General features: G+C 53.7%; 1 protein-coding gene across 1 annotated transcript in view; it reads right to left on the bottom strand.

The window, feature by feature from the left end:
- HCN4 (hyperpolarization activated cyclic nucleotide gated potassium channel 4) overlaps nucleotides 1–22,084 on the bottom strand; it is a 46,348-nt gene that overhangs the window by 5,736 nt on the left and 18,528 nt on the right. Inside the window, exons 3-5 of the mRNA XM_011933014.1 lie at nucleotides 15,585–16,008; nucleotides 4,092–4,253; nucleotides 1,545–1,763 (exon numbers count right to left, since the gene is read on the bottom strand). Coding sequence (XP_011788404.1) covers nucleotides 1,545–1,763; nucleotides 4,092–4,253; nucleotides 15,585–16,008 — 805 coding nt within the window. The remainder of the gene's footprint in view (nucleotides 1–1,544; nucleotides 1,764–4,091; nucleotides 4,254–15,584; nucleotides 16,009–22,084) is intronic.

Genomic DNA, 22,084 nt, shown 5'->3' with positions numbered 1-22,084 from the left:
AATGGAGAACAACATACTGCGTCCTCCCCTCATGGAGCCGTGGCCTGGAGAGGGAAGGTGGACGTTAAACAGATGGCTGCCTAGAGTTAATAACATCATCACCGGAGTGCCGAGTGTGGTGAAGGAGGAGAGGGTGCCATGGGGTCACATGATGGGTGACGAGCTGGCCGGGTCACAGAAGGCTTCTCCAAGAGGTGAGGTTGGATGCGGAGAGGGTGTCAGGTGGAGAGCGGGGAGGATAGTTGAGGGTGAAAGCCCGTGTCTGGGCCCCATGGCAGGAGCGGGCATGGGGAGAGACATCTGGCCAGGCTGAAATAAAGGGTGCAGGGCCCAGGGCAGGAGTTGAGCAGGGCAGAGACCTGGTTTTGCCCTTCAAATGCCAGGCTGGGAAAACATGCTTAGGAGTGAATGTATGTCTTCAGAGCAACATGAAGTCCCTGAAGAGTTTTAAGGAGAGGATCAGGCTGATGCGTTTTAGATGCCGCTCCAACTGCTGTGTGAGGCCGTGCAGTGGAAGCAGCCAGGGCAGAACCTCCTTAGCTGATAAACACAGGGGAGCTTACTTGCAACCCCCATGGGCTGATGCCCAGTACCACCCCCGCCCTGCAGATGAGGAAACGAGGCCCCACGCTGCGGAGGCGCAGGCCCACACTCCAACAGAGCTCGGCAGCAGAGGAGCTGGGGTAGGACCCAGGTGGCCTGACTCCGAGCCACAGGACTCATTCTCTATGGTGAGGGGGCTGCTGTTGAGACCCCAGGGAGAGATGAAGCTGGTGATGGGCGAGGGTGGCTGGAATGCAGAGAAGGAGCTGTGGCTTTGAGGTAGGCATTGATGACAGAGAGAGGTCAGGCATGGCTCCTAGTCTCTGGCCTGGGGTCTGGGAAGAACAGAGGGTGGAGTAGAGAGGACACGGCGGACTTCTTATTACAGACAAGAGGGGCGTGACGTGTCCAGAGAGGGATGAAATAAACCACCTGGAGCTGAGAGATGAGCTGGGGCTGCTGATGCTGTACAGGCCCCACTGCGCGAGGATGGGCGCAGAGCCTGCAGGCCTGGGTGGTGAAACCGTAGCACTGGGGCCCCAGACACAGGGAGGGTCAGGGGCGAGGCCTGAGCCACTGGGGACTCCAGTGGCAGTGACTGGGAAGAGAAGCCAGCAAAAGGGGATGGGGTAGTGGCCAGAGGGGCAGGAGGAACACCGCGAGAGTATGGTCCTGCAGAACGACTGAGTGGCCAGGAAGGGCGTGGTGACTGTCAAATGCCTACCGGGGGACACAAGGCCTCAGCCAGGAGCCACAGGCCCCAGTGACACCGGAGATGGGGAAGGTGGGCACAGATAAAAAGACATGTGGAGGTGCCAGGCCAGGGAGCTGAAACTCTTCTCATTTCAGAGGTGTCCCCCTCCTCCTGCTCTTCCCTCACACTGGGAGTCCCGATCCTAGGGGGTGGGAACAGAGCGGTTCCTGCTGGGGGCCCACTGGCTGGTGGCCTGTGCTCCCTCTTGGGAGGGATCAATGTGCAGGCCCTCCCTGGGTGGACTTACCTTTTCCTGGTACTGGCGCCGGGAGGAGTCCAGGGACTGGATGAGGGCAGTGGCGTGGCCAATGAACATGGCGTAGCAGGTGGCGCCCACGATCATGCTGAGCATGGTGAGCCAGACGTCGGACATGCCCACGGGCGCCTGCCGTCCGTAGCCGATGCACAGCATGTGGCTCATGGCCTTGAAGAGCGCGTAGGAGTACTGCTTCCCCCAGGAGTTGTTCTGTGGACAGACGGATGGGTGGCGGCAACGGATGAGAGGGAAGGCCCTTCTCACTAGCAAGAAAAGTCCCTGCCACCTCCTCACCTCAACCTAACTTTCTCAGTGGCTGGGCCCAGGGCTCCCCCACCTTGCTGTTGGCCGAAAGCCTTGGGTGAGGGGCAGGAAGCCCACAAAGGCAGCCTGTGCTGCCAGCGAGTCCCCCTCTTGAGCCTTCCTCTTGCAATGGAGGCAGGGATTAGACCTGGAAGCCCCAGTAAAGGTATGGGAGCCAGCATGGCCCAGCCCCCATGGGGCAGCTTGGAGCCTCCTGGCTGGGTGGCAAAGGCCCCGGGCTGAGCCACCCTGCTGTCCTTCCCTTGCTAAAACAGCTCCACCCCCTACCCCCTAAACAGCTACCAAGTGAAGCCCATTTCCCCACTGACCTCAATTATAAAACCAGATATGCTTTCCCTGGGGGTACAAGCTCTGGCAGACTGAGCCGAAAAACACTGTCCTCATTTTTGGTGAGCAAAAGTTAAAGCTGTGAGCTAACTGGCCTCCTGTGTGAACCCTGTCCGCCTCTGCCAGGGCTGCGGCCACCAGTTCTCCTCCCACTACCCCCAAGGCAGACTCTCTGGAACACACAAGGCGTGGGGACAGGAGGAGGGAAGCTCTTGGCTATTTTTGTCTACAAAGCCAGTCGGTGTCTCAAGGAAGGCTCAGCGTGGGAACATTGGGATCGGAAGGGCCATCTCTTGAATTTAGTGCATGTGTGGGCCTGCCACCCTCACACAGAGAGGACACTGCCCCAGATGAGGGCCAGCTGAACCAGATGAATGCCAGCATCGGCCACCTCCCTGGTGTCTTTCTGCTCACAGGGCAGATGCATGAGCCACAGTGTAGAAACCTACCCAGGCCCGCAGAGCACCTGCCGGAGGCCCATCCCCCACGGGAAGGCGTGGGGGCCGTGAGCCTCGAGCCATATTCAAGGTCAGCCAGACCGCCCCGAACAGAGATGAGCTGGCTCCTTGGGTCTGGTGGCTCAGTCTAGACTGCAGCTGGTCCCCAGGAGTGGAAGGGGCCTGGGTTCCCAGTCTTGGGGAACAGGGGCAGGCCCCCAGTGGCCTCCAGTCAGGGTTTCTGGCCTTTACTGCTGAGCCTCTGGGAACAGGGAATTCAATCCATATGGCCGATTCATTTACACTTAGCTCATCAAAAGGCTGTTTTGTAAAGGCCTGTCTGATGCTGAAAGATGCCTCAGGGTCTCTTTCACCTCTTTCAAAGCCGATTTTTCCTCCCCTGGGGCCCTGGGAATTTGCCTTCAGACCAAACCAAACTGACTGGGAGGGAGCCTGGGAGAGGCAGGGGTTCACCAGAGATACAGAAAGGCTCATAGATCCAGGGTGTCTTCTGTCCTGCCTGGAGCCCACCTTATCCACAGGGGGACTGAAGACTCTGCTCTGTGGCTTCCAAGGCCCCAAGTTCAACTTCTCCCACCCACACTGACCCACTCGCAAGGTTGGAGGGATAGGGTGGGGTCAGCCTCTATCCTGCCTGCCCTCCCCATCGGGACCCCACCTCAGACCAGGATATGTTGGGGGTGGGGGCAGCCCAGCTCTGCTGTTGGAGTAGAAAGTGACCACGTATGATCTGGGAGTCTGCGTGGGCTGCAGATAGTACCCTCGAAGGCGTCTGTTTTCTTGGGCTCAGCTTTTTGTTTTTTTGTTTTTATTAATTTTTTCATTTTGAGACAAGATCTTGCTCTGTTACCCAGGCTGAAGTGCAAGTGAGCTCAAGGGATCCTCCCATGTAGCCGGGACACATGTGCTTGCCACCACACTCGGCTCATCTTTTAAAAATAGATTTTACTTATTTTTTGTAGTCAGGGGTCTCCCTATGTTGCTCGGGCTGGTTTACAATTCCTGGGCTGAAGCGATCCTCCTGCCCCGGCTTCCTAAAGCACTGGGATTACTGGTATGAGCCACTGCACCCAGCCTCAGGCTCAGCTTTTAAGGCAGGAGGCCAGGAGCTGCCAGCCCAGCATTGCCACACCTGATACAACCCGAGGCCGCCCAGGTCTTAGTGTCCCTGGTAAAACTAAGATGAAATACTGAGGTTCCCAGTTGCAATGGAGGCTGTGAGAAGGTGGAGGTACCAGCTCCCAACCCAGAGCTGTGAATGGATTCCTGGACTGGAGGCAAGCCATTGGGCCTGGACTTGGTAGAGCTACATGCCCCTCAGCTCTGGGCGGCACTCAGGGTCCTACATGCTGGAAGTCCACATCTCACCTCTCTACCTCTGGAGAGCCCGCCTATGGCTCAGAGAGAGAACCGGGCTGGGCGCACTCACCACCATGTTGTTGATGGACACCCAGCAGTCATCAGGGAAGTCCTGCAGCATGGGTACCAGGAACTGCAGGCAGCCATCCCAGTGGCAGAGCAGGAGCATCATGCCGATGAGGTTCACGATGCGCACAACGGCGCTGGCCAGGTCGTAGGTCATGTGGAAGATCTGCCAGCAGAGGAGGAGAAATTGCCTGGGATAGGTGAGCAGCCAGGAGGACCAGCGGCCCCTTTCTCTGCCCTGGAGCAGGTGGTGGGCACTGCTCTGCACGGACTCTGCAGGGCACCCACTCGGTGCAAGTCCAGGCTGGGGGTGGGGTGGGAAGCCATCGGTCCAGGCCTCGGAAGAGGAAGACTGCAGGCTGCGGGGTCCCAGAGGGACATCTCCTGGCATCTGTACAGATGGGGGGTCCTCCTGAAAGGTCTAGCCATCCAGGACATGTGGAAGGACACCTGGAGCCCCATGCAGCCCAGAAGTGGGCAGAGAAGCCACTTTCTCAGCTTGCCTGGGGTGTGAGGACACCAGGGAGAAAAGCCTGCCAGCCTGAGGCTCCTCAGGGAACGAAGGTCGACAGACATGCCAGGGTGTGTTTCCCTAAATCTATCACTAAATTCTCAAGACCCACACAGGGCAGCCACGGAATTGCAGAGGAAGCGGCACAGGCTCACAGGCCCCAAGTTCAGGCAGACTTTGATCCCAAGCCCAGGTCCTACCCAGTTCCTAGCTGTGTAACCTTGAACCTCTCTGATCATGTTTTCTCATCTAGAAAATGGTGATAAAAATTCTTATCTGAGTGGGTTGTCAAAAGGACTAAATTATACATATAAAGTGCTTAGTAATGGGTAGAGGAGTGTACAATAAATTACAAACCATTATTAATTGATAAGTTGTTATTAATAATTAATCTTCCTGATTGGTTAATATGTATTTGGGGTAATGCTCTCCTTTACAGCACCCTTGACCCCAGCCCACTGCCACCAGGCCCTCTCCACTCCTGCAGCTCCGAGTGGGCAGCTGCAGTGTAGCTGGACAGGGCCAAGGTGGGCATATCCTGGCACCCCCCCTCCCAAAGCTACCATGCTGGGGTCCCCTTGGTGACAGGGCAGTGAGAGATGGAGCGGTGGAGGCAAGTCTAGAGGAAAGGCTCTAGAAGCTCTGGCCTTGCTTCTGTGGCCCGGGAGACCTTGGAGTGGGTCTAGCCCCCCAGCCCCCCCTCATCCCTCCATACTATTCCCAGGCAAAGATACCCCTCTTGGAGGGGGCCTTGGGTCAAATGTCACAGGGACCTAGTTTAAGCCCATTTCAGACGCGGAAACTAGGCCCAAAGAGACAGAGCCCAGATATGTCAGCCCCTGTCTACTGGTCTTCCAGCTACAGCCCTGTAGCTAGTGGCAGGATGTTCTGATGCTAGTGACCAAAGATGAATACTTTTTGTCCACAGCTCATCACCTGCAGTCACCCCTACCTGTGGCCCCCATCAAGGGCATGACCCTGAAGGTTCCAGCTGCAAAGCTGGGAGTCTTTCCAGGATGAAGTGGACAGCGAAAGGTTCCGGGATCTGGTAGCTTAAGCTTGCCCCATCATTTCCCCATGGCCCTGGTGACAGAGGGGACAACAGTGCCACACCTGACCATGGACATGAAATTCCACAGCCATCCTCTATTTAAACTCACAAAAATCCTTTGCTGAAGATATTGTTCATCTGTTTTATACCAAGGCTCAGAGAAGTAAAGGAACTTGTCCAAGATCACAGTGGCAGTGAAAAGGCCAGATGCTGTAGCCAGGTCTGCCCAATTCTGAGGCCTGCAGCCACCATATTAGATTGTTAGATTGACCTAGTGAGGAAAGGGTAACTCTCAGTAGTTCCATTTTGTGGATAAAACAACTCAAACCGAAAGTGGCTGAATGACATGCCCAGATTCACACAGCAAGCTGGGTCTGAGGCCAGGCGGGACTTCCCAGCTTCTCGCCTCCCCAGGCCCTGCAAACAGTGCGATGGTGTAGACGGTGCTGTGTGCCCTGCAGCCCAGCACCACTGGGGCACAGACCAGCTCTGGGGCTGTCAGCGTTTGAGCTGCTGGCTAAGCTGACACTGTTCAGCATCTGCCATGGCCTGGAAGGAATGGTGGGCCCTAGAGAGCAGGCCGGTCTGTGGCTGGGCTGGAGCCTGGGTCTATGACGCAGACCAGATCTGATTATGAAGCTAGTGTCTCTGGTCCGTTCTCTGCGGCTGGTCGTGCTTAGGCACCTGTATCCTGAGACCGTGAGGCTCTCCCCTGCAGGTCCCTGAGCACCAGAGCCCCCAGCACCAGCTGGGGGGAAGATCCCACTTTTGCCTCCTTAACACTTAGGTGAACGTGACATGTCTATGACCTTGGGCGAATCCTAACCTTTCTAAGTCTTGGTTGTCCAGGATGCCACTAGCTCCCCAGCTCACCCAACTCCCTGGTGTCTGAGCTAAGACACCAGGGGTTTGGGGAGGGCAAGTGGCACAGCACCATTCACAGTCTCAGAGCCGGCCATCCTCCACACCTGCCTCTCCACCACCACAACTCAGCCTCCCCCGCAAACAAGCTAGACATCTGCCCCCTGCTTTGCAAGGCTGCTTGTGAACTAAACTAGCTAACAAAGTGCTCTCTGCACACCCATCATAGATGCAAGGGTGGAGTCATTATTATTAAGCTCCTTCACTTCCCAGTTGCTAAGGACTGCACCTTTGTGTCCCTCCCACATTCCTATGTTGAATTTCTAGCCCTCGATGTGATAGCATTTGGAGATGAGGCCTTTGGAGTGTCATCAGGTCATGAAGTTAGCACCCTCGTCAGTGGGATGAGCGCCCTTATAAAAAGAGACCAGAGATGATCTCTCTTTGTCCTGTGAGGGCACAGGGAGAAGGCGGCCGTCTACAAGTCAAAACACAACAACAACAACAACAGGCCTCACCAGAAGCCCCCATTCTGGCCCTCTCAACCCAGACTTCCAGCCTCCAGAGCTGTGGGAAGTAGTGTTTGTTATTTCAGTCCCCCGGCCTCTGGTGTTTATGTTGTCACAGCCTGAGCTGACTGAGACACCAGCCTTCAGAACCCAGCCCTCTGCCACAGACAGGAAAGCTGTGCAGGAGGCCAAGGGCACTGCAGGCAGAGACGGGGCCCATGGGGGCAAAACGGCAGCCTCCCCAAGGCACATGGCCTAGTGCTGAGCTGGGGTAATGAGGCAGGCCTGCCCCAGGGTTGGAGAGTCCAGGACAAGGTACAAATCAAGTTCCACAAGCCACAGATTTGGATAAAGTCGTAAGTCAAGCCAACAAAGGAGAATACATTCTGTTCTACCTTGACAGAAGGCACCATCATAACGCCTTGGAGGGTCAGGCTTGAAATGAGAACTCTTAGAAAACCACTCCAGGCCGAGCGCGGTGGCCCAAGCCTGTAATCCTAGCACTTTGGGAGGCCGAGACGGGCAGATCACGAGGTCAGGAGATCAAGACCATCCTGGCTAACACAGTGAAACCCCATCTCTACTAAAATACAAAAAAAAAAAAAAACTAGCCGGGCGAGGTGGCGGGCGCCTGTAGTCCCAGCTACTCGAGAGGCTGAGGCAGGAGAATGACATAAACTGGGGAGGCAGAGCTTACAGTGAGCTGAGATCCGGCCACTGCACTCCAGCCTGGGCGGCAGAGCGAGACTCCATCTCAAAAAAAAAAAAAAAAAAAAAAAGAAAACCAAGAAAACCACTCCAGAGCACAGCCCACCTCCCTTCTCTTCCTTGACTGTGCCCCCCAGCAGGGGACCCTGGCCCACAGCCAAGCCACATCCATGCCACTTCTGTGAACAGTCACTTGTAAGTGGGTCAAGGGGTGGGCATAGAGGCAGGATGGTCCCCTCAGGACACAGCCTGGGAAGGGCCCTGCACAGGCCCTGGCAGCAAGCTTAGAGGTGTCTGTGCCAGGAATGCTGGGTACTCAAGTGTGGTCAAGAAAGAGCTGCAAAGAGCCCCCAGACTCCTCACTGTAAGAAGAGGAGCCCTCCAGAGTGTGGGCCAGTGAGGCCTTTCTTCCTTTCTTTCCTGGATCTCGGGGCAGTACCCTCAGGGAGACCCAAATGTCTATGCCATGTCCCCTGGAAATCAGCCTGTCAGTGCCCAAGAAAGCCCCCCTCCCTATGGGGGCCAGGGAGGAAAGTCTTGCCCTTGCTTGCCCAGAGCTCATAGTCTGGCTGGGGAAGGAAGCCACACCCAGGAAAGGGACTTGGGAACATGTATATAGAAACCTAGCAACAGAGCAAGACAAGCAGGGCACAATTGGGAGGTCAGTAGAGAGGCTGGTTCAGGCGCTGAGCAGCCCAGATGTTGCTGTGGGGCTGGACAGCACAGCTGGTAGCAGAGCCCACAGCCACAAGCATGCCATTCTCCTCCCACCCCTGGCTTGTCAAGGCAGCAGGAATTCTGCTGAAAGTTTCTTTAGTTGCGGAAGGTATCAAAGTCTAGGGCATCTCTGGAAGCACCCTGAGTGGGGTCTCCCTGGCTAAAGGGCTCCCCAGGATGCAACTGTGTTGCCCCCATCACAAGGGGCTGTGGAGGTCAGCAATGCTCCTCCTCTGCTGGAGGCAACCTTCCCTGTGCTCCTCTTTCAAGCCCTGAGATACCCCAGTTCCTTCCTTCTGTCATGCCTGAGACACACAGGTGGACTCTAAGAGTAACACAAATTGGCTCATATGTCCAGCTGTCTTGGTCTATCTCTACATGACACATCCAAAACCTGTTTCCATCTCACAACTGGTGCCGCTGTTCGTGAGGCTGAGCAGCAAAAACCCACCAGCCAGCTGTGAGTGAGTCTCTCACCCCTCCCCACATCCCATCCACCAGCAATCCAGGTGGTTTTGGCTCTACTGCCAAAGTGGACATCTCAAAGCCATTTACTTCCCTCCAATCCCAATATGACCCCAATCTAAACACCCCCAAGGTCACGGCCCCCATCTCTTGATGAGGCTCCCCACCCCTCCAAGCCATTCTCCACCAAGCAGCTAGAAAGACCTCTTGGGAGACATAAATCAGAACATGTCACCCTCTTACCATAAATCTTTCAATGACTTCCCACTGCACCCGTGAATACACTTCAACTGCCGACTGTGGCCCTCGGCATCCTGGCTCCCAACTACCAGCCTCCCCGACTCTGCCCAAGGCCATCTCTGGCCACAGAGGTGTCCTTGAACGCCCCAGGCCAGTTCACGCTTGCCCCAGGCCCTCAGTACTGGGCTTGCTCTTCCATCTGCCTGCATGCTGCCTCCAGCTCCTTCTTGTCATCCTGTCTTGGCTCAAAAGCCACTTCCATGGAAAGGAAGGACACTGGATCTCTGTGTGTGACACAGCCAAGGGCCCTCCCTTCCCTTTCTCACCATGACTCTTCACCCTGATATATTTTCTTCCCAGAGTTCTCACCATCTGAAATGACATTCACTGACTTGCATGCTGCTGCGTGAGGCAGGGCTCTTCTCTATTTCTCACTTCTGTGTTCCTCCATGCTTAGCACAAACAGGCATCAAAAATATCTGCTGATTGCCTGAATAAATGTGGGTACATCTAAATGAATGAGTGGGTACCATATGGGAGCTCAAGGAAGTCTCCAGGCATGGCTAGAAAGAGTCCCAGACTGTCACAGGCCACAGTAACTGCTCCTTTGGACAGATCATGCTGGGCCTTAAAGACAGAGCATTGAAGGTGGCACGTTTTCCTGCAATGACTTCCTTTCCTACTGTATCACCTTTTTCTTTTCGTTACTCCTTTTCTTCTAAGATCAGGTCCTTGTCTAATTTTGCCTTTATCGTGATCTCAGCAATGAACATGGCACAGAGCACGTGGTAAGGTTTCAGGAACTGAGAAGGGCTTCGTGATGAAGGTGAAGGCGATGGTGACAGTGATGAGAATGATGGTGGTCAGCAGGGCTCCTGCTAGTGTAGACAGTGGAAGAACAAAAAGGTACCCGCTCTGGGCAAATGCAGCCCACAGGGAACCTGCCCTCGTCCCTGTGGGAATAACCAAGGTGCCTTCTCCTGCAGGGGACACAGACTTCCACGTCCTACTGAGAGCATGGTGGTGGTGAAGCCTGGGACTGCGGTGAGGAGCGGTGTGGGCACTGGGGTGGTGGGTGCAGATGAGAGGGCTGGAGAGGCTTGTTTCAGATGGTTTTTAGACACCACAAAGCTGAAGCACCAATAATGCACAGTCTGAGTTGCCTGGGAAGAGCGGGTGGGGGCAAATCCATTCAGGTTAGGGGGTACCCTATATTTGAGGACACTCACCTCACCTTCACCACTCTCCAGCACCCAGGACGTGGTTGCTGAGAACAAGGCTGGACGTTGCTGGGAGAGGCTGCTAACCACTGGTGTGTCCCCACTGTTGGCTGGGGCCACAGGCCACCTGAGAGTCAGTTGCACCAGGCAAATATTTGCCTTGCTCTTTATATTTCATTAGAACTCCCTCTTACGATGTTGGTTCTGACCGCAGGGGTTGAGCACCTTCATTTCCAGGCCACTGCAAGCTTTGCCAGTCAGGTGGTCCAGGCAGCTCACTCTGCCACACATGGAACTTGGGGAAGCCCTGCTCTCACACTTTCTGCAGTTTCTCAACTATAGTGCAAGGACAGGGCTACACTGTCAGCCTGGGTGGAAACTGCCTTTTCCACCCCCAGCCTCAGTTTCCTCATCTGTGGAATGGGTCAGTAATTGCCAGCTCTCAGGGCTATCACAGGGGTCAGGTGAGATCATACCCACCACTGGCACATGGTAGGCACCCAGGACATGTTGGTTCCTTTCCTTCCCTCTCTTTCCCAGCCTTCCAAACAAAAAGTTGATTTCTCAGTTCCGAGGGGAGTCCAGAAATGAGAGGTCAGGCTGCTACTGTTTCCACCAAGGCCTCTTCCTGGGGCCTGATTGAATCCCCTCCTCTGGATTCACTTTCTCCTCATGGAAGAACAACTTCCACCTGTGTCTCAAGAACAAGCGTCTGCACTGAAGACAACAACCCCAGGCCTGGCAGAACAGGCTGCTGCATATGCATCCTGGGTGCAGCCTGAAGGCAGCCAGGTCCCTTCCTGGGTGCAGGAGACAGGGCCAGTACCCACGCCCCAGGACCGCTCCTCGTGTCATCACTTCTCGCAGATGCGAAGCACCTGATTCTGAGATGAGACAATCAAGGTCCACAGGATAAGGGGACTCATCGGAGGCCACACAGCAGCCCCAGCTGGCCTCCTGCCTCCAGCCCCTCTTTGGCCACTTCAGGTTGCCGAGGAAGAGGAGAGGCTTCTGGGATGGGTCATTGGAGTGCTGGGCCTTGCAGGGTAACATCCAAAGAGGGGTAACCATGGTTTCTAACAATAGCCTCCATGCCTGGAATAAGCTCACACCTCGGAGGGAGGGAGGGAAGAGGCATGGCTGGAGAGGCTCAGGAGGGAGTCTGCTGACCCAGATTACCCAGGATGGAGGCAAGAGGCTGACGTCCTCCAAGATGGCGGTCCGTACCTGCCCTAGACCACTCCACCCACGCTGACTCGCAAGACTGTCTGACTGCCACCAACACTGAGGAGACCTCCCGGGGGCCTGTTCTGGGCCTGGCTGAGGGAGGCAGTTGAAGCCTGGGGTCAGAAGTCTAGCTTCTTGCAGCTTCACCAGGCAGCCTGGGGCAAGCTTTCCCCAGTCTGTGGGAGGCAAGCTCCCCAGCCCCACCGCAGGGCATCCTCCTTCGCGTCCTGTGAGCTACAACAAGGTCTTCAGGATCAGCTAACGTGAACCTTGCCAAGGCAGATGGGAGCTGGGGACTGGGCCCCAGGGAGCCACGGCTTCAGAGAACATCAGCATGTACCTGACAAGTGGGGAAACTGAGGCCCAGAGGAGGAAAGAGATTCATAGAGGGACTTGAAAGAGGAGATTAGGGCAGGGTTTTCTGTGCAAATACGTCTCTCCTCAGCTCTCACACGGACCTAGGGCTTCAAATGATCTTTCTGCTGCTGCCTCTGGGTCAAGCGGAGGTGGGAGATGCCCCTGGGCTGGAGTGGCCGGCTATGGTCCTGGAGACAGGGTTCCTGGGGCCAGCTGGGAAACTCCAGTCCAATCTCAGGGGTCCAGTGAGAGCCCTAGGCTGGGCGGTGTGCCCGGCAGAAACTAGCTCAAAGCAATTTTCTCCCCAGCTGGTAGGAGAGAGAAGGGTTTGTGTGTGGAAGGTTGAGAGTCATCCATCTGGCCTCCTGGGATCTCCCTCCTGCCCACGAGATGGGGCAGCATGTCTAGTTCAGAGGCCTGACCCAAGGTGTCCTGGGCCTCTGCCTCCCCCAGAGAAAGGCCAGGACCAGCACCTGACCAGTTCTGGGTGCCCAAGAGGGTGGCCAGGCCAGGGTGGCAGTGGGGACAGGAGTCCTGGGCCTGACCCCCCAGGATGCTTAATGTGGGGACGTGAAAGACAAGCTTAGCTCCAACCCAGGACTCACCCTGTCCAGCCTCTGGCATCTCTGCCAACTCCTACAAAAGACCACATCCCCCAGGCCCTGGAGGAGTAAGGTTGGCCCCTGGGAGGCTGAGGCCTGGAGACACAAATGGATGCCAGTGGAGGGAAAGAGCCGGCATGTCTCTGCTTTTCATGGCAGTCTAGCTGTGGGTCCACAACATGCAGAAGGTTGGGGGTTTCTCAGGGTCTGAGGGAGCCAACCTGGTCCGATATTTCCACCTGGGACGGAAACCAGGAGACAAGTGTGTCAGGGCATAAGGGGAAACATGCCTCCATCCTTCCTTCACAGTCCCTCAGAGTGGACCCAGCCGCCACCCTCCAGAGTCACTGTCCCCTCTTAGCCCTCAGCCCAGACCATCTGCCACATCTCTGCACATCTCTGTCCCACAGGCACCTCCAACTCGACCTGCCGCACAGATCTCCCCGCCGCCGCTACCCCCCGCTCTCTGCTAGTGGTCATCCTAGGCCTTTGATCCCAGCGCCCACCCAGGACAGCACAGGTGAGTGCCCGGCAAGCACTTGCTGGACTGAATGAAGTCCAGTCCCCCATGGAGGCACCCCAGCCATGAAAGGAAACAATCATAGAATCACAGTCACTCTCGTTCCGTCTGAGAAAGCGGGAAGGGCATGGAACCGGGAGACGGGAGGCCTAGGCCAAAAGCCCTACCACTGGGGCGGCTGGCCTTTCGGACCTTCAGTTTCCTCACTTGACATATGGGGATCATAAATCTTGCCCTGTTTCTCTTGCCAGCTAGGTGTGAGAAACCAAGGAAATGTTACTAAGACAACTTGGTGGGGAGGGAGGTGTGTGTGTGTGTGTGTATAAATATATATATACACACACACACACATATATATATGTATATATATCGTAAACATACAGGTGCCCACCACCACACCCAGCTAATTTTTTGTATTTTTAGTAGAGACACAGTTTCACCATGTTGGCCAGGTTGGTTTTGAACTCCTGGCCTCAAGCAATCTATCCATCTCGGCCTCCAAAAGTGCTAAGATTATAGGCGTGAGCCACCATGCCTGGCCAGGAGGGACACATATTAAACAGTTCTTCTGCAGCAGGCTTCATGTTAAGGCTTTATAGACATCAGGTACAACTTACACCCATTTTGCAGATAAAGAGACTGAGACACAGAGAGGCAAAGTGGACCCAAAGCTACATGCTAGGCAGCATGAAGCCAGATGTTAACTTGGGTCTTAAATGTGCCATTCCACTACACCGGGGTGGGACAGCCCACACTATGTGCTAGGGGCCAAGAGAGCTAGCTGGATTCTGCCCCAGTTCTACCAGAGGTCTAACTGCATGACCTTGGGAGAGTCACGGCCCCTATCTGTCAGCATCAGTAATGCAAATTTTCCAAGCCAAAGAGAATTTCTGCCATGGAGCGACACTGCCAAACTGGTGCACACACTTCTCCCGTGGCACATGTATTCATGACGACTCTGACCTGAATCTGCCCGTGCCTCTACCATCAGCCACAGGGGCTGCCAGCCAAGGCCCAGGCTGCTGTTGGGGGTGAAGGTGGGGGGCTTCATGTCCTGAGCATGGGAACTTCTGCCCAGGCAAGCAGAGGTCCTGGAGGCTGGGAAGTTAGCCACATGGCATAGGGATGGAGCGGGAAATGGCCCTCCATGGAAGCTTGTTCCACCCACAGACTGCCCAGCCCCAAGGTGGGCTGTCTCACAGAGAGAATGGGCCCTCCAGGCTGGCCTGCCTGCCACTGCTGCCAAGTCGTGTAACCTGGGTGGGTGGCAGACACAGACCGAAGCACTTGGCAAGGTCAGCTGCTCTTCCTCCCAGCAAAGCCCTTAGCTCCTCTGCTGCAGACGACTGCTTCAGCCCGTGAATGAGTGAAGTTTGTTCAGAACGGAGTTGGCCCGCCCAGTTCTTTTTCAATGTTTTATTTTCCTCCTGTAGCCAGTGTTCACAGCCCCTAGGATCCCTTTACAGTATCTGAACACAAGACTCTAGCCTGCCTGGGTGATTTCACTCTCTACAGCCAGTGGCCACACCTTTTGTCAGAGGCCTGCCCGGGCTGCTGGAAACTGCTTTGGCTGCAAGTGCTGAGGGCTAGCAGTGCCTTGAACCAGTGACTGACAAGTAAGGGGATATAAACATTCCAACTCCCTTGCCCTGACTGGGACAACTCCAAGGTGTGGCGCACACTATCCTCGGATCCCACAGGGCTGAGGCAAACAGCCCTCCACAGGACACCCTCCAGTGTCCAACTACTGCTTGGCTTCCTGCCTTTCCCTGTCCCTCTCCCCCACCCCCTTATCAGATTTTCCTGGGAATGCATCCCAAAAACATCACTTTCATGCAAATCTTTGTCTCAGGGTCTGCTCAGGAAGAACCCAAACTAAGATAGTTGCCAACAAAATTTGTACAAAAATCTAGATTTCCATTTCTCATAATGCTGTAGAACTAGCAACCCTGGGCCCATTCCCACTTGAACAAAATTTAGCTGGAGCTGCATAGAGGCCATCCAATATAGACGGAGATGTTCTCTAGTTCTTCTCATCCACCACACTGTCTCCTGTCCCCCAACTGGCCCTTTTCACCCCATCCCTATTCCCTGCCTGTCCCCAACAAGCTTACGGATTTATAAACCCTACAACATAACGCAGTGGTTAATAATGTGGGCTCTGGAGGTGATCGACTTAAGTTCACATTCCAGGTTCACAAATTACTAATCATGCAACCTTGTATAAGTCACTTAATCTTTCTGTCTCTCTGGTTCTTCATGTGAAAAATGAGTATATACATGTACCTATATGGTTCCCTCTATAACTGTTACAGACTTCACTGAGATACTGCATGTAAAGTATCCAGCACATAAGAAGTCAAGAAGTTACTAGTATTTGTCCTCTTACAGCAGGTGTGCCTGCCACAATCTGACAGCCCATGTTCAATTATCTGAGGTTCCCTGCCAGTTCCTCACTCCCTCTGTGGGGAGTGGCCTTTCCCCCAAGAGGTTTGCACTGACCACTCACCTCTTCCCACTGGTGAATATATCGAATGAGGCGGGAGAGGCGTAACAGGCGTAAGAGGCTGAGGATCTTCGTGAAGCGGACGATGCGCAGGGCCCGGGCAGTCTTGTAGACCTCCGAGTCAATGCGTGTCTCCACAATGAGGAAGATGTAGTCCACGGGGATGGAGGAAATGAAATCTACCATGAACCAGCTTTTCAGGTACTTCATTTTAATCCGCTGCGGGTCCAGGATGATCTCTGTGTTGTCCTCCACCACGATCCCTGTGCGGAAGTTGAGGACCAAGTCGATGAGGAAGAATGTGTCTGACACCACATTGAAGACAATCCAGGGTGTGGTGTTCTCATCCTTGAAGAAGGTGATGCCCACAGGAATGATGATCAGGTTTCCCACCATCAGCAGCAGCATGGTCAGGTCCCAGTAAAATCTGCCCAGAGACACAGGGGTCAGTCGCCAGGAGGATAGAGAGGACAAGTTACAGACTAAGAGAGGAAGATCTGAGGGACAGCATCTGGGAGAGAGAAGTCTTGGGAGGTTCCGAGACAGGAAGATAGGCACATGGGTACCAGGGCAAGAAGTGAAGACTGGCACAGGGAATGACACAATAAGAGGCTCTTCATTCACTAAGGATACCCTCCGTGCTGCCCTTCTGTGAGTTCCCACAACCCCCAACAACAAGCTTCCTCCTCCCATCCCCACCCCACAGTGAGAGTCAGGCTGAAATGCAAATCAGTGACACTCAGAGAGAAGCAAGAGGCTGTTTCAGCAAAAGGAGCAGCTCACCCCACACCACACCAGACTCAGGCTAGGCTGCCCCATCCTCCCTGAGGGTCAGCTGTGGCTTGAGACGGGCTGTCAGGGAGACATTCCACAGACCATGACCAAAGAGCAGGGGAGGTGCAGACACAACTTGGGAGCCTGGGAGGCAGGAGGCCCAGGCTCCAGCCCCAGCTTTGTCATCAACATGTTGTGTAACATCCAATAAGGCCTCCCTACTCTGGGCCTCAGTTTCCTCACTGTGTAATGAATCCTATCATTCTGATCTGGCCCTCTCCCACACTGGTTCTCTGGCATCCCCCTTTAGTCCATTCCCCTATAATCAGAAAATGTCTGACCATCTCCTTCCCTCAGAGGTTTGCATCCTAACATGGGGGTGTGGAGGGGGAGAGATAGCTTCAAAACAAGAAGAATTAATGGGGGGATTTCAGGCACTAGTGAGGTACCACTCAATGTGATAGAAAGAGATCAGCCCAGGGCCTCCAGAATCATTTTTCCTAAGGCCTCAGGCACCTTCAAGTCATTGGTAGAGGGAGCCTCAGGGCAAAGCCTCGGAGAAGTTGAGCAGCATGAGGAGGAGGCACAATGCCAACTCACAGGTCTGCGCTGGGTTTCTCCCAACTCACCAAGCAGGGGGCCTTCTGAAGTGTGAAACAACACAGGTGGCCAAGACCCCAATCCAGAAGCCATGGCCAATTATTCCCAGGGACCCTGCCCAAGTACCAGCCATACCAGGGCTGGCCCCAAGACCAAAAACTTGCACTGCAGAGCTGTCTCCCTCTGCTATTAATTTAGACGTTTACACAATAACAGATAAAGGTATTAAGTCACGCAGAAATAAGCATGTCTTCTCCCAGGAGAAATAACTTTCCTACCATCTTTGATTCTTTACTGCAGGGAAGCCGGGAGGAAGGAAGTGGGAAAGAAAGTGATAAGCTTTCCTGGAGTCTTCAGAGGGTCTCACTGTAAACCAAAGTGCCCCTGCCTGCAGAGTTTCAGGTTGCAAAGAAATTACTTCATAGCAAATTGTTCGTTTGTTTGCCAGACTCAAAATGGGGCTGCGAGTCAAGGAGAGGGTAGGACCTGTTTTGCTGAAGGTGGGTGACATGGCTGTCCTACATCACGCTGCGTGGCGAAGGGCAGTTTCCAGAGAGTCAGCTTTCTGCAGCTCCTTTGAAAGCCAAGCTCTTCAGGGCCTCAAGACAGGGCCTTATGGGGGATAAGGCTGGATGCCAAGAGGCCAGCTTCAGCTCCTCTCTATCCCATGACCCACCACTCCTTCCTGTGGCCCCAGTACCCGTACGCCAGCTGAGAGAACCCAACTAAGGCCTGAGGACCCACCCTCAGCTTCACACTTTACTACAAAGAACACAGCCCATCTGCTAATGAGTCATGGGCCCCAGGAGAATGGTTTCAGCACCTATGGGGTGCCCTAGAGCCATGCATGCTCTACCCAGCCACATGGAGCTCACTCAAAGACAGCTGTGTACACTCATTAGATGCCACACACAGGTATCCCCATTCACATGCACAGTGCACAAACACCCCTCTATACACTCTGCTGTCATCCCTCTTCATTTAATCTCTTGGGAAAAACAAAAGAAAACAAATTTTTTAAACTGTGCATAGAAAGGCCACTGAGGGCCATGTGGCCCTCTGTACGTAAAGCTAATAATACACCCAGGCTAGAGGAGTTTCTAAAATTAACAGAGCGGGTGCAAGGCGGCTGGGAATGCTGACTCGGGCAGGCCTGCCACTCCAACGGGTTTCTACACTCTCCCCAGCTCTAGTTCCCTCAATTACAGTCCAAATTTGAGACAGTAATTAACAGGAGAATGTTTGCATTTAGTGGTCTTCATAAAACCAAATTGCATAAGGCAAAAACACCCATTTCCTCGCACTCTGACTAATGGTTTCAATCTTGAGCTTCCAGATGCTCAGGGATATTTCCAGCACTCAATCTGGGCTGGGGTCGGGATCCCGGATCATTCTTTCCCACAAACCACTACCCTGGAACATCAGAGAGCTGCTGGACAGTATAATATGGTGGGAGGAGGGATGGGCCCTGGAGTCAGCCAACCTGGGTTCGATTCCTGCTCCATGGTTTACTAGCAAGTCACCTTACCATGCCACACCTCTGTTTTCTTATCCGCTCAATGAGGATAACCACAGTACCTGACTAGCAGCACTGTCATAAGGAGGAAATCAACTGATGTCTGTCAAATGCTCTGACCTATGCCCAGCTATGTTATGAAATGAGTACATAAATCATTCAAATCAACAAATTTGCAGGAAAGAGGTAAGAGGGAGGAAGATCAAATCTCCCAGAGAAGAGCCAGAGCAAAACATCTGCTAGGAGTGGGATCACAGAGGAGCCTGTAATAGACCCAGGGGAGCCAGTAGCAAGAGGCAAGGGCTTGCCTTTGAGGCCATATGCACATATATACATGCATGCACATGTGCCCCCAGCAATCAGATGACAGACCTATTTCCCTCAGCACACAGATGCCCTCACTTCCAGAGACTCATGGTCTGGTCAGAGCACAAGGCTTGGATAGAAGACAATTGGGCAATGGTGTAAGAAACCATCCAAATGAGCCCAGGCATCCATAAAAATGGTATCGTGGTGGCCTAGAAGGGTAAGGCCAGGGAAGTGCTTCTGGAGGAGGCGAGAGGGGTTGCGTTTTGGGAGCTGCCCTTGGCTTCCTGGACTACCTTTCCTTACTCCTTGCCAGATGCTTGCACAGATCTCCGAAAGTCAGGCTGTGCCAGAACCAGATATGGCATTCAGCACCACGGACAGCGCCCAGCACACCTGCCAGCCCCGTTCAGTGGGTTTAGCCAGGGGAACCTGGCAACAGCTTCTGCACTGCATCCTCAGCTTGCTGGCCCCTCTTCATTTCCAATCCTGCTGGTCAGAAGCATCGCAAGTGACTCCTTAATATCTCTGGGCATTTTTATTGGGGGCTCCTTGGTGACTGAAAAGTCTTTATTCATAAAGACTCCAAAACACTTCACATGTATAGAGCACTTACTTTGGTTTTCCACGCATTACTTCATTTATCCCTCATACCAGCACTGTGGCTGCTGTTATTTTACAGATGATGATCTTGAGGCTCAGAGAGAAGTGTCTGCCCTAGACTACACAGCTCGTGAGGGACAGATGCAAGATTAGGAGAAGTCTCTGGGACTGCAGAGTTTGACTTCTTGGGGTTGTGGGTACCCTAGAGGGATGTGGGAGGCAGACACGCCTTTCTGACACTTTTGCATCACAGTGGAATGGTAGCCTACCACAGCAGTGCGGCCCCTGCCTCAGAGACAAAACAGAAGAGAAGACTGCAAAGAGGATTTGGGGGGCCCATGCTCCTGATGCTAGGGCTGTATGAAGTAGAGGAAGTAGCACACCTCTCAAGTGCTAAAGGCACCTTGGCCATCAGCAGTCACTCAGTCATGGTTGCACATGTCCTACAGAAGGGAAAACGAAGGCTCACAAAGGAAGGAAGAGTAACATTTCCAAAGCCTCAAGCTGGATGCCCAATGCTCCCTTATCACCTGGCCACCCCTAGAATCACTCATGAATAAATCTCACAATCTAGGGTGTGAATCCATGGTGGTCAGTGTCATGCCCTGACAAGGAAGCAAGGGGCAGTCAGACTCAGATATCCTGGAGTTGGCACATGCCTGAATTAGGGGCCCTAGTCTCTCCAAATCCAGAGGACCCTCCTCCAGCCCAGTGTCCTTTAAGTTGACAGGAGTCCTGCCGAGAAAGACACCAACTGGACTCTGGAAGCCCCAGCAGCCCCAGGCTCCCAGACCCGTCTTATCTCCTTACTTCCTACCTGGACCAATGGGTCCACCCAGGCAGGCTGACACTGGAGGGGCAGGTCCCATAAGCAGAAAGAATGGGGGATAGCAAAAAGTCAAGCAGCCTATTACACTGATATCTGGAAATTTCATGTTTTGGTGTGAGAGGAAGTTCACAGCCTCAAGGGAACTGAGGAAGACACGAGGAGGTGACTGACCCTGAACTCGGGGACTCAAGGACTAGACTAAGGGCCCTGTCCTTCCCTGGAGGCCAAAGAGGATGGGAAGGGTGACAGAATGAAAGTAGGAAAAGTGGAGGTCCCAGCTGGGGATGACTTCCTTCAACCTCTTCTTGTCCACACACACCCATGCTTGCCTTTGAGGCCATATGCACATATATACATGCATGCACATGTGCACATGCACATGAACATGTATACACACATGCACACCCACATGCAATACCATGAATACATTTTTTGTAAACACACTCTTGTCTTTTGCCCTCCTACATGCATCCATTTTTACACATGCATACTTTCTTGCATACATTTTGGCACAAATGATATCCATTGAGAATCCTGTCAGCTGGAAGAAGAATGTCACTGTTTTGTCATTAAAATATTTTCCACCTTTCAAACTAGCTCTTCAACTCTGACCACTGAAGCCTCTGCACAGCCTGAGTCTTGGTTTTAGCTCTGCTAAAACACCATGGGCTCCTGGAGGACAGGGGCCTTGTCTCAGACACCCATGTCCCTGCAGTGCTGACTGTAGCCCGTGGGTCTCCATGCTTTCTCCCAGGTGAATAGCACACTCAGTGCCATATCTGTTACCCTCTCCAACTTTACAGACAGCTCCCACTCAGGGCCACTCCCAGCACCAGACCTGCATTCCCACCTGCCTGCAAAATGCATCCACGCAGAGGGCCTGCTGTCTCCTACAGCCAATGACTCCAGAGCTGAACTCAGCATCCTCCTCCTCAAAGCTGAATGAGTCTGTATTTCAATAATCCAGGCCCAAAACTTCCCAGCCATCCCTTACTGCTGCCTCTTACCTCCCACCCACCCCTACAGCAACACCCCCAGCAGTTACCATGTCTAGTCAAGCTGCTTCCATGATGGCTTCTGCATCTGTCTCTCACCTGGACCCTTGCCCCCACCTCCTTCCTGGTCTCCAGCCTCCATTCTCTTTGTCTCCAATTCATATGCCCTCTGGGTTATCTTTACTGTTCCCTTGGTTTTCCAGACCAGCAAAGATCCTGATACTGAACACAGTGAGAATGGAGGATGAGGGCAGTCAATACTTTTTGGGCACTTACCATTTGCCAGGCACTAATCTGAGTACCTTATCTGGATTACTTTATTTAATCCTCATTAATAAAAAGCCCTGTGAGGTAGATACTATAATTATGCCCATTTTACAGATGAAGAGACTGAGGTACAAGGAGCTGAGAGATTTGCTATATTTGGTGGGCCAAGTGTTCAAACCCAAAGAGTCTGACTCCAGAGGTCTACTTTCTAACCACTCCACAGAAATATCAATCTGGCTGGTGGTATTTTATTACCCCCAAACTCTGTGCCTCCTCAAGCTCCTTGTCTCCCTCCCAGCTCTCTCTCCCGTGCTCTCTTCCATGACACCTGCATCCTTAACTTCTTCACCCCCAGACCCCACTGCCTCCCCACTTAAGTGAACCCTAGTTGTGTCCTAAGAACACCACTCCCCCAAATCCCTCATACCTCAGGGTCAGGGGTGAGTCAGCACCCTCCCCTCTCCCTACTGCTGCTACCTTCTGCCTATGGTAGAAATGTCTACAAGATCTTCTGGGTATCCTTGTCACTTGCTGGCCATCCTTCCAGCATCCATCTGCCACCCTCAAGGACTTTGGCAATGCTGGCACCCGGTTCACAACCTTCCGTTCCACT

This window comes from Colobus angolensis, unplaced genomic scaffold (assembly GCF_000951035.1).
Source record: "Colobus angolensis palliatus isolate OR3802 unplaced genomic scaffold, Cang.pa_1.0 Scaffold99, whole genome shotgun sequence".
Taxonomy (NCBI): Eukaryota; Metazoa; Chordata; class Mammalia; order Primates; family Cercopithecidae; genus Colobus; species Colobus angolensis.
Note: the sequence above shows the minus strand (reverse complement) of the source record. Positions and strands in the feature narration are given on the sequence as shown.